The sequence below is a fragment of the Rhizopus delemar genome, genomic scaffold, assembly GCF_000149305.1.
Source record: "Rhizopus delemar RA 99-880 supercont3.1 genomic scaffold, whole genome shotgun sequence".
Classification (NCBI taxonomy): Eukaryota; Fungi; Mucoromycota; class Mucoromycetes; order Mucorales; family Rhizopodaceae; genus Rhizopus; species Rhizopus delemar.
Window position 1 is genome coordinate 4,447,769 of NW_027137827.1, and position 12,121 is coordinate 4,459,889.

Genomic DNA, 12,121 nt, shown 5'->3' on the forward strand with positions numbered 1-12,121 from the left:
ATTGGCTATTGCAGAATTCTCACGTTTATTAATAGAGATCTGGTTAGACTATAATTCTGTAGTATCCAAGTTTATCCATGAATGTTCACTTTATTAGTTGTGTGGATACAACATTCACCATTGACATTTCGACATGTCGAATTCACAATTACATGGAACAGGGGTCAATTCCCCTGCAAATGTCAGTTCAACAACTTATGAACAGCTCTTACCTTTGTTTTTTCAAGAGTTTGAAAAAATAAAAGCTCAAGTTCAAGAACATGCCAACATCTTGCCTGAAATTAAGAGATTACAAGAGCACATTACTAATCTCGAAAGTCGCAATGCCGAATTAGAACTAGAAAACCGCCGCCTTCGCGAACTTTTAGGCTCTCATCAAAATAAACATACTACAGACACCCCAGTTGCAAATACAAAAGTTGTTCAAGGCACTTTGGAGCACTCCATTGGTAAGTCATCTGCAAACATGTCGACATCTGTGTCAAATGTCCCCATTCCAGCTGCTGGATTAGGCACTGAATCGTCCGCCTGGGCTATGGTCGCCCGTAAAGCTGCTCACAAGAAGCCTACCCCCAAGCGTCGTACTGTTGAATCAGCTGCCCGTGGTTTCCAACCCATAACCGGCCCTGTTGGGTTTGGTTATGTGTACATTCCAAGATCTCGACGCATGTCGAGACGAGATGTCCGCTCCCGCTTGTCAGTCCTTGGCATTGATCCTTACCGTGTCTTGGACATTACGTTTCCCGCCCGGTCTGTCGTTGGTCTCCTGGTCCATGAACAGTACAAAGACGTCCTCCTTGCTCAATTGGGCAAAGCCAAGATCGACATCTACAAGGACTTTAACCCTTGTGACCCGGCCCACCTTGCTGATCCTACGTACAAAGACAAGTCCAATGCTGAGCGGCTTGCTATTGCTATGGACATCCATCGAAACCGTTGCTGCAGAGGACTTGCACGCCTTCGTCACCCTATTGCTGTTGCCGTTGGTCGTACCTTCCTGGAAGAAGGTTTCATCACTGACGAAGACCTACAGGAAACACTGTCAAGATGTCCTGGTACCCTTTTGACCCACAAAAAGGCTTTCATGGCACCTAATGGTTCTCAAGGCACATCCGAAGACCAAGAAATGGATGATGCGACTCGCTCTGACTATGACGATGAATTATGAGTGTAAGTCCAACGACTGCCACTTGTAATTCTGACATCTGCTCCACTCCTTTGACTCCTTCCGCTCCTTCTCCCTCTGGTTCTCCTGGTTCTCCTGGTTCTCCTGGTCAAGCTATCTCCTCTCCTTCATCGTTACCGCTCACCATCGGCTTGTGGAATGCCAATGGCCTCCAGGCTACCACAGTCGATGATCTCCTCCGTCACTGCCAGTCGTTCTCTTTAATCTTTATCACTGAGACCTGGCTGCTCCCGCCTAACAAGATCCGTACCCCATGGCCACAGTTTCATTTATATGGTACTCCTGTTGATGGTAACTTTCGTGGTTCACAAGGTGTCTCTGCTCTTGTCTCTCCTTCCTTCCCGTTGCCGGTGATGCAGTTCCCAGTCCATACCAAGTACGCTCTGGGTTTACAGGTGGGTCGGTCCCTTCGGCTCATCTGTCTGTATCTGCCTCCTTCTCTGGCCGATGATGAAGTTTCTGCTGCTTTGGATGTGCTGCCCTTGACTCAAGACACTGTCATCTGTCGTGATCTCAACGCTCGTCTTGGTGCTGTCGCTGGCGACTCCCGTTCCAACACTCGTGGACCGCTTTTGCGGGACTGGGTTGAGGAAAGGGGATTGTCCATCCTAAACTCATTTTTGGCCCATGGTGTCCCTACCTACCTGTCGTACCGGAATGGCCGTGTGATGAGTAGTATTGTCGACTACTTTATCACCAACCTGCCCTGTCTCAACCGTCCTCAGCTCCAGGTATACACCGATCTTTCTCTAGGCTCTGATCACAAGCTGATGTCTCTTTCCTTTGAGTACTCAGTCCCTGCCGATCAACCTATCCAGTCCACTCCTCCTGCTTCTGCTCGTCGTCTCTGGAACCTCTCTCGTTTACAAGAACCTGATGTTCTCAAGTTGTACGTTAACTCCTTCCGTTCGTTCTCTGCTGTTTTGGTGGACCAGCTTCAACAGCTGTGCTCCAGCCCTCCTGATTCGACACCGCCCATTGACCGTCTTAACGACGAACTCAATGCGGCTATCTATGGTGCTCTTGACAAGTCCGTTGGTTCTCGTGCTGCTCGCCCTCCCCAATGGAAGACCTTCTGGAACTCGCACTTGCAAGGACTCGCCGATATCCGTGACCACATGTACAGGCGGTGGCGTCGTGCCATTGGCATTGACAAAGCTGTTTGGTGGGATCGACATCAGGCCGCTCAGGACCGCTTTCGTAGTGCCGTCAGGTCTGCGAAGCGTCAATCCTGGCGTGCGTTCTGCGACACTTTAGCCCGAGGTGACTTCTCGCGCGCGATGTCCAAGGTCAAAGCTATTCGAAACCGTCGTCGCCAACAGGTTGGGTTTACTCATCCTGATGGTCCTGTTGCAGGTGCAAACGCGATGCGTGACCATCTTGCTACGGTTTACTCTGGTGCTGGTCTCCCTGCTCGTCGTCCTCCTCCTCTTGGTTCTGCTGCTGGTTCAGTACCCTTTGATCTGTCGTCTCCTGCGTCTGGTACGCCTTTCTTTTCTGCTGCTGATGTCTCTGCTTCGATGCGACGTCTCCCTCTGCGTAAGGCTCCTGGTCCTGACCACTTACGTACGGAGATGCTCCTTCCTATCAAGTCTCTTCTGGCTCCCATCCTCTCGTTGCTTTTCAACATCTGCTGCCAATGGTCTTATACCCCAGTTCTCTGGCGTCAAGCACAGGTGGTCCCCATCCACAAGAAGGGTGATCCCACCTCGCCAGGGAACTACCGTCCAATATCTCTGACTTCTATTGCTCGCAAGCTGTTTGAAATGTGTCTCTTTCCGTTTGTCGAGCTGGTCTCTCCTCCCTTGGATGTTGCTCAAGGTGGTTTCCGACATCAACGTAGTGCGCTGGATCAGGCCCTCTGCTTGCATGACCTGATGCATGCCTACCGCGATCGTCACAATCATTACCCTGTTGTCGCCTTCTTGGATATCAAGGCCGCCTATGATACTGTCGACAGACGTATCATATGGCAATCAATGCTCGCCTCCTCCGCTCCTTTCTGTCTGGTCTCGTTGCTGGCTAATCTCTTTGATGATGTCTCGGTGTCTGTCTTACTTCAAAACAACGTCTCCACTCCTTTTGTTCCGAGTACAGGTGTACTCCAAGGTTCTGTCCTAAGTCCCCACCTGTACTCCATTTATATCAATACACTTCCTGCTCTTCTTCGTTCCGCTGCTTCCTCCTCCACCACTTCGGTTCTCACTCTGTCTCCGAATGGTCCTCCTGGTCCTGGTTCTCTGGTCCCTCCTGGTCTTCCCTTTGGTCCTCTGGTTGGTTCTTCTGCTTCGTCTCCTTCGCCCTCTCCCATCAACTGTCTATTGTATGCGGATGATGTGGCTCTGGTTGGGTCTGCTCGCGAAGTTCGGCATATGCTGGACCTAGCACAGATCCATTCCCTCACTCTTGGCTATGGGTGATTGGCACTTCAGGCCACGATGGATAAATCATAATATCTACAGCTATAGCGGAGCTAGAATAACAATCCAAAAATAGAAACTAAGGTTATAAGGCAAGCAGAATCGAATGGCGCTGTTTAATTTTTGAAGTTCCGAATATTTCCCGATTTAGTCTAGAATAATGGGGCGTTTCTTATGTGAAGCACCTTTGTTCCCAGTTAGTTTTATATCATTTGGTACATCGGTAATTTTCAAAAATAGTAAGCACCATATAATATTTTTAAACATGTTTAACGGTCTTCAAAATATTTATGGAAGTCCATTGGATGTTTATAAACCACTTTTTTCCAGAAATTACAAAATAGCTTAATTGGAAATATGGCTCATTTGAATCTTGATGTCACGAGTTCAATCCACCCAATGACCATTTTATACTTTTGCGATAACGGATTAAGTTTTCCCTTTTATTTATTTTAGAGCTGAAATGTTTTTGTAGGTCACAAGAACTTCTTTTTGAGGGTTGATGTTGTGATAAAGAAGTCAAAAAAATGGTGTAACAAAGAAGTCAAAAAATGAAAAAAGTCAAGAAAATGTTAAAGGTCAAAAAAGTGAAAAAGTCAAGAAAATGAAAAAAGTCAAAAAGAAAAAAAAATTAACAATATAAATATCCCAACTATTTAGATGAAGAAAAAGGACAGTACAGTTCTACTCACATTTTTATTTTATATATTTTATTCAATAAACAGGCAACCTTCTCATAAAAAGTTCCTGATCCCTTTAATTTTTTTTATCTTTACCTTTATTTGATCTTAATTAAAAGATCTGGTAGTCACTACAGTACCTTACTTTAAAAATTTCAAGAAAAACTTCTCTAAAACACTCAACTCAAAACACAAACCAACAAAAAATAGCAATAGAAAAAATTAAAAGATAAAAGATTATAAAAAATGTTAAAAAGATAAAAAATGTTGAAAATATAAAAATGGTCAAAAAAAATAAGAAAAGCAAAAAAGAAAAAAAAATATCATACATATGTATATATCCCATCTTTTTGTGAAGAAATTGTTGGTCAGTTTAAATAAATCATATGTTTTTACGCAGTAAATAACAAACTTTAACAAGTCCCTGTTTACCTAAACTTTTTACTCTACTTTAACTTTTATCAAGAAACATCGTATTGATCTTACACATAAGATCTGGTGGTCACTACTTATCAAACATCTGCTTAAACCCTATATAAAACAACAACTTACAAGGCAATCACAACCTTAAATTAAGCTTTATAAGCAAACTTAACTCAAATTAACTCACTTACAGAAAGACAACCTTAAATAGCAGCATAACTATATGCTAACTTTAATTTGCAAAGCAAAAGCGCTATTATCATGTGCTCTTGCTTAATTATAATTTTTCTTTGCCTAAAAAGTACTCACTGTTGTGATTTTTTCACTGCACCTACTATGTGTTGTAGAACAGAGTCTGATCATAACGGACATTGAATAATCACAACTAAAAGAAGTATATTAAAATTGATAAAAGATAATAATTTAAATCTTTATTAAATAAAATATACTCTTCTTCTTTTTTATATAAAACTATCACTATTAGATTCATTCTATAAAGTAAACATGAACACTAAATAAGTCATGATCTTTACTATTCATCATTTCTGTAAATGAATAATAATGGATCAGGTACCTAGTCAACTTTGATCTGACTGGAGGCATTTCATATAAATATATCTTTCCTCTCAATGAAGATGGGACAATTCTCCCAGATCAGTTAAAGAACAATAAGATCTATAAAAACAACGAATTAAAATTTTTCATAATTGATTCAGTGATCATTCTTCAATCAAACGTGTCAATTATTGGATCTACGCTCATAACTACTCATTTACCCGCCAACTGATAGAAGAATATAAGTAGTAGACTTTGTAATGATTTCTTTTTAACAATTAAGATTGTCTTAAATAAAGTTCAGTCTCAAAAAGTATTCTTTTGGTTTATCTTTGTTATTACCTTTACCAGAACATAACACTATGAACTATAAACACACATCGAAAAACAAAAAAAGTAGCAAAGAAATGTACCAAATCCAATAAAAAATAATTTACAGTTTTTTTTTAATTCAAATTATAATGAGAATAACACATTTTATTAGAACATTTAAATTTAACTAAGAATAGATTTGTAATCAACAAAACATTATAAAAACGATAAGCATTAATATTTTTAAATGATATTCAAGAATAATATCACGATATTATATAACAGTATATAGGTTATTACTGTTGTAGAACAGTAACTGATTGTAGTTAACGCTGATAAATATAAGTCTTAATACAAGATCATAATTAAAATAAAATAAAATAAAATAAAATAAAATACAAGTGTATTTAAATAAGATCATACAATCAATTCCAATTAAACATGTTCTTTTAAAATATGTATTGTATTCATGAGAGTTCTTTGATAAGAAGAAGTATCAACTAAAATAACCAAATCCAATCCAATGTCAGGAATATTGCTAATCTTTCACATAATTGAAATAACGCGTAAAATAACGTTATTCAAATCAGTGAGGAATTCCCAGAATAAAAGATAATCTATGACAGACATACAAAAGAACAAATGAAAAGTTTTCATAATCATAAATAGAGATGACACTTGATAAAGCACCTGAAAGAGTAGAAGAACGTTTACAATGCAAGATATCAAGTCATTCACTCAATAAGATATAAATATCTGCCTTCAATTAGAATAATTTTTACTTTAACTTAAACTGAAATAAAGATCAGACTCGAAACGTTCACAAACTGTTTCTTTATTTTTGTTTTTACCTCTTGTTTTCTATTATCTTAACAATTACAATTAGTTTTTTTACGACTAATGTTTGAACCATAATGAAGAAATAACGATATTTTAAGAATCGAGGAAGCAATGTGATCCTTACATAATATCAATGATGTTATTTAGTTAAAAAACTTAGTATCTATATTACATTCATCAAAAGATGCTTAGAAATAAGCTTCCATTTGGTATGCATGCTCGGACAGTGGATGATGCCACTTTGCAAGACATCCTTGTTATAGCATATACGCTAAGAACCCTAAATCGGTCGCAAAAATTTTGGCGGCCATATCGATGTTTCATATAACTGCCATACATCAGTAATGTTAGAATTCAAGAAACATACAAAGGAGTTGGCGATTGCTAATCCTTCACAAAAGTAAATGAGGGCAAGCTGAGGAAATCAGATGCTTACAGTGCCAGATGAGCTCCAAAATTCAATTTTTCAGATTCCATTCAAACTTCTACCCAATATAGCGTACTATTGGATAAGTCATTTCCCAAAGTCTCGGAGTGTGAAATCAAATATTCGCTCCGCAATCATAAAAAAAGTGCAGACATGCTATAAATTTAAGGGTCACATAAAATTGTTTCTATTCGATGGTTTTTAGTAAAAATTTGCATACCATAAGCTCTAACTGATTAAAGTATTTGTGCAAAATCTCCGCCAAAATCTCCGACATTTCTATTTTCTTATTGCTGTTTTTAACATATTTCTCTTCATCAAATACAGATATTTTAGCAAAGCTATAACACCTATTGTTGGACCATATAGTTACACAAATGTTCAAAGTCTTATTAAAATCTGTAAAGAAGTCATTGATATAGAGCGTGCCCAAAAAAATTGCATACCGCCTATTTTCAAGCGCAGATATCTACAACAAATAGTCGGAATTGGAAAACGAAAATGGTACCAATCGATGCGCAATAACCAAAAATATATATTTCCATATTTGGAATGTAGTTATAGCGCCGATTGAACCGTAAATATCATGATTTATCCATCGTGGCCTGAAGTGCCAATTGTCCTTGGCTATAAATGGAGCCCTTCCAAATGTGCTGTGTTGAACTCGCCTATACCATCCTCAAGACGCTTTATCCGGATGTCTCTTTATGATGAGGATCTTCTCTCAGTCGATGAGTTCGTCTATCTTGGTATTCCGTTCTCCAGCAAAGGTATCTCTGTCTCGGCTATGGTCAAGCATCGCGCCTCTAGTACCTTGTTTGCCATGTCACAACTCAATGCTATGGGTCTCAACCGCAATGGTTTCTCTCTGCTGCTGTCTGCTCGCCTCTACGCATCTTTTGTACGTCCGAAGCTTGAGTATGGCCTAGTCATTGCTCATCTTCTCAAGAAGGACTACACTGAGCTCAACCGAGTTCAAGACCGGTGTCTAAGGATGATCGTTGGTGGTCATAGAACGTCTTCTACAGTTGTGCTTCGGCACATCTGTAATCTACCGTCTATGGATTTCCGTGCCGATACTCTAGTGCTCAAGTACTGTCTTCGTGTCTCTGATCTCCCTGATGACTGTCTGCTCTCGCTCCTTACATCTTCCGTTCCTTTGTCTCTTCTGTCCCGGCTCCGGCAGCGGCGTATCGTCCATGATTGCCCTCCGGTTGCTTCATCATCTACGTCTCGTCTCTCATCTTGGTTGCGACGGTATCGTCAAGAACGCTTTGATGCCTTCCTCCAATCTACCTCCCGGGTACTGATCCGTGCTTGTCGCCCAGTACTTCGGGTTGATCCCGTTCTCTTTGTTCCTGCCTCCCGTGCTGACCGGAGCCGCTTAGTGCGATGGCGCATGGGATGGCTTCCTGGTAAACCTCGTCCTTGCTCCTGTGGTCTTGGTCAAACAAGTCGCTCGCACCTTGTGGTCTGTACGATGGTCCCTTCCTACCTTTGGTCTTGTCTTCCGTTTCCACCGACTAGCTATGTGGGCAACCACATAGACTATGTCCTCAATCAGCTTCCGCTGTCTTCTTCTGCTTCTTGTCCTCCGTTCTGGTCTGCTCTTTGCACAATTCTGTGGCATTTAGACAGGTTGTGCAATCCTGATGGTGACTACACCACTGATCCCACGCCAGGTCAAGTCTGGCTTGACAAGTCTCAGTCTCTCTCGTGAACAGTGCCCTGATTCTCCCTCTGGCTTCTTCCTCCCACTGCCAAACCATCTTAGTGCACGTTGCGGAGGAGACCAAGGTGTTGACGGGATTGCTTATTAACCTGCGTTTCCCTACCACTGCCTCTACATTTTCACCTTTGATGTGTATCCGCTGGTGTTTTTTCGTTCACTTTTTCCTTCGTTTCCGAGGTTATCACAGTTAATGATCCATTGATCGCTTGTATTTTAACCTTTATTTTAATAAAAACATAAATTTTCGACTGAGCTATACCCGCGACTTTTCTTTTGACAGGTGACTGGTAAATCTGGCTGATAAACTCAACTCGGTTCGGAGATATGTTTATGCGAAGCACTACGAGAAATATGATTGGCTGAATGGTCTATAGTGGAGAACGGGTATAGTCGACACCAACTGAAGGAGGACTCCTGGGTTGATCAGGTGACCTGCAACTTGCTGGCGGAGCTCAAGTGAATTGATGGCCATATACAGTTGGGGTGCACTTTCCTTTTTGGTCGGTGAGGTTCTAGGTTCAGCTGGGTGGCTCGATATACATTGGGTGCTTCTTCCGATGACATTCGCTCAGATCATATGTTTTGTTTTCTCTCTTCCATTTGACGTTTCTTTTGTCTGATGTTTTATTTTCTTTCCTTATCATCAGTTACCCTCGTCCATGTCCTGATCTGTTTATTTTTTTTTTATGCTACTGATTCTCTGATAATACTTTATGCATTTGCAAAAGTATATAAAGTCTTGTAAATTGTTATTGAATAAAGTATCGAAAAATCGACCTATTTTTTTTACTTTATTTTTTATTCTTTCTTTTGAATAATCAAGATTCCCTTCAATCTTTGTTTATTCACTCGCTCTTATACGTACACTTGCCTTCATCTATTTGGTGTTTCTCTTATTATTCTGGTACCAATTGCTCGAAGTAGGTTTTTTCAGTCGGCCTAGGTTCTCGTTCGAATTGAAGTGAATTAATAGAAAATCAAATAGGCAACTTCAGTGGATATATCTTTACCGTCTTATACAAGTCCTTCAAAAAAGTATACCTTCTCCCTTAGTACATTATCACTTTTGATATGTGCTATGTTGGTCAGGACCGCCTCTTTTTCCCAAATGAAACACCGATGGGTCCGGGAGAAGATGACCGGAATAGACTAGAGTATGGACCGGAAGGTTATTTGACCCTGAGTGGTGGTCGTGCTGAGACTGAAATGAAGGTGGAAGTTAAGGGTCCTAAAGAGGGTCCTTATCCTAATGCTTGATCAGTCGCTAATGAAGATGGTAATGGTGGCCTTATGTATTTTTTGAAGAATAATGGTGGTCCCATTAAATTGTAGATGTACAGTAGCGGACAAAACTGGTGCACAAAAATGAAAATAAGTATTGCATCTCCGCCATATGTCTGCGACTTTTGTGGCATATACCATCTGAAAGGCAGTCTAAAATATACATTATGATATGTAAACGGGAACTGTGTCGGACATCCCGCAGGCATAAGGTCATTTTTAGTGATTTTTTGAATATTTTAATTTTCGTTAAAAACATAGTACTTGTCTAGCCTTCCTTCAATTTTCCTCATATCTCACCCGTTGGCTTTCAGAGTTCACAGTATATTAGTGAGCTTTAGTAGCTCTTGAAAAATACATAAACCCATGCTTATTTTGTATTTCCCATTGAATTCCCCCTTTTGTTTTTACCCTATTCACTATAACAAAGTACTTGCCTTATATGCTTAAGAAAATAAGCAACTGTAAAAGCGAAGCTCTGAGATTTCGAATACACTTAGTTCGTATGGTAGCGGATCTTTTTAGGGTAGCAAGAATCTCCAAATGGACAATCAACAGGATAAGAAAGGAAGAAAAGAACATCAAGGCTTGTGGCCGTGGTAGTCGACCGGTCGTAGTCAGCAAAATAACTAATGCAATCATCCGCCTAAAGTTTCGACAAGGACCTTTACGCACAGCTTCTGATGCTCAGCTCTTTTTGATGTCCTTAGGATATAGTATTAGCAAATTGTCAGTCAGAAAGCACTGTAGGAAGCTAGATTTTGAGTCTGGAACTAAGGAATCGAAGATTTTTATTAGCTGTATAAGCCAGAAAAAGCGATGAAAGTGGTATCACGACAAACCATCGCATACCATAGAGGGCTGGAAGTCCATCATCTTTAGCAATGAAAAAAACATGAATGTTATGAGTGCAGATAGTATACACTAATATTGAAAGCAAGTCGAGCAACCTTAGCGATCTTTTTACGGTGATCAAACAATGAAGCATGCTGGCTGCTCTGTTACATTTTAAGGCTGTACTAGATATTGAGGACCAGGATATTTGTGTCAAGTATGTTGTATCCACACAACTAATAAAGTGAACATTCATGGATAAACTTGGATACTACAGAATTATAGTCTAACCAGATCTCTATTAATAAACGTGAGAATTCTGCAATAGCCAATCTTGCCCTGTTGTCCTACCAGCGTTCTAAAAGACTATATCGGAACCTGATTACAACAACGGCAGTTCAATCCTATTCTATAATTATCGTTAGATCAATAGTTTAATTACTTCATTGTCCCTTGATTCGTCAAGTAGACAGCGGCTATTGATTATCCACTATCCTTCCTTATATTCCATATCATTCTTTTAACCGATCAATTGAAATAGCGGTAAAGACCCAGACATTCAAAAAGTATAAATACCCTCAATATTTTTATTAATAAAGTCACATACATAATCTTTAGTTTCACAACTATCGTCTTTTTGTAGTTTTTGTCTTCTATTTCATATTTGGCAAAACAAAGTATACGATGCTGTAATAAATTCATAGGTATACACATGTATTTTGCTTACTACATACCACAAAATCCTAGGGTATAGTGGTCTAAAATATCGTAATCTCTCGTTTCAGCATGACAATGACACAAAGCACAAGGCAAGACATGCCACAAACTCAATATTTGATAACAGGGCTTCTGTGCTAAGGGGTTAGTTACCACTAATCCCGGCTTAAGCCTTCTTAAGCATGTCCGGCGGCAATTGAAGGCAAAACTATGACGATACGACACTAGACTAAAAAGGGTAGATTATCTTTGGAAAAGAATAGTTAAAGAGTTGGGTTCGGCTGAAGGAAAAGATACGATGCAAGGAGATTCCGGGCCGGGTATTTGACCTACCTAGATGCCAAATATAGCAATCGATGCAAATAATTTTTCCGCATCGAATGGTGTTACTTTCGAGGCAGTCACGTTTAAACTCAGAGAGATATGGCGCTTGCAACACGAAAAAACCTCTTTTGAGCTGACCCCACAAAAACGATGCGGAGGGATTACTCTACCAATATTTGTACAACATCAGCAAGCAGTACCGCAATCGATGCAAATAATTTTTTCCAATCCAATGGCGGTACTCATAGATCTCTCACTGTAACACACAAGGAGGTACAGGCTTTTAAAGACGAAAAAACCCCCTGGTCGGACGGACATTATGCTACCAGAAAGGATTACAAGCCGAATTCTTGTCCTACCAATATGACAAGCTTATCCATAGGTAGAAAC

The 12,121-nt window shown here is 40.1% G+C and overlaps 3 protein-coding genes across 3 annotated transcripts; all 3 read left to right on the top strand.

Annotated features, from left to right (window-relative positions):
• Window positions 1–133: 133 nt before the first annotated feature.
• RO3G_01719 (uncharacterized protein) lies at window positions 134–1,168 on the top strand (the record flags this gene model as incomplete). The annotated part of the gene is made up of 1 exon (XM_067656310.1): window positions 134–1,168. One exon carries the CDS (start codon window positions 134–136, stop codon window positions 1,166–1,168), a length of 1,035 nt encoding a protein of 344 aa, XP_067512411.1.
• A 371-nt stretch (window positions 1,169–1,539) lies between these two features.
• Window positions 1,540–3,606, top strand: RO3G_01720 (uncharacterized protein; the record flags this gene model as incomplete). Its single annotated transcript, XM_067656311.1, has 1 exon — window positions 1,540–3,606. The coding sequence occupies one exon, from the start codon at window positions 1,540–1,542 to the stop codon at window positions 3,604–3,606; it is 2,067 nt and encodes a 688-aa protein (XP_067512412.1).
• A 3,934-nt stretch (window positions 3,607–7,540) lies between these two features.
• RO3G_01721 (uncharacterized protein) lies at window positions 7,541–8,563 on the top strand (the record flags this gene model as incomplete). Its single annotated transcript, XM_067656312.1, has 1 exon — window positions 7,541–8,563. One exon carries the CDS (start codon window positions 7,541–7,543, stop codon window positions 8,561–8,563), a length of 1,023 nt encoding a protein of 340 aa, XP_067512413.1.
• Window positions 8,564–12,121: the final 3,558 nt, after the last annotated feature.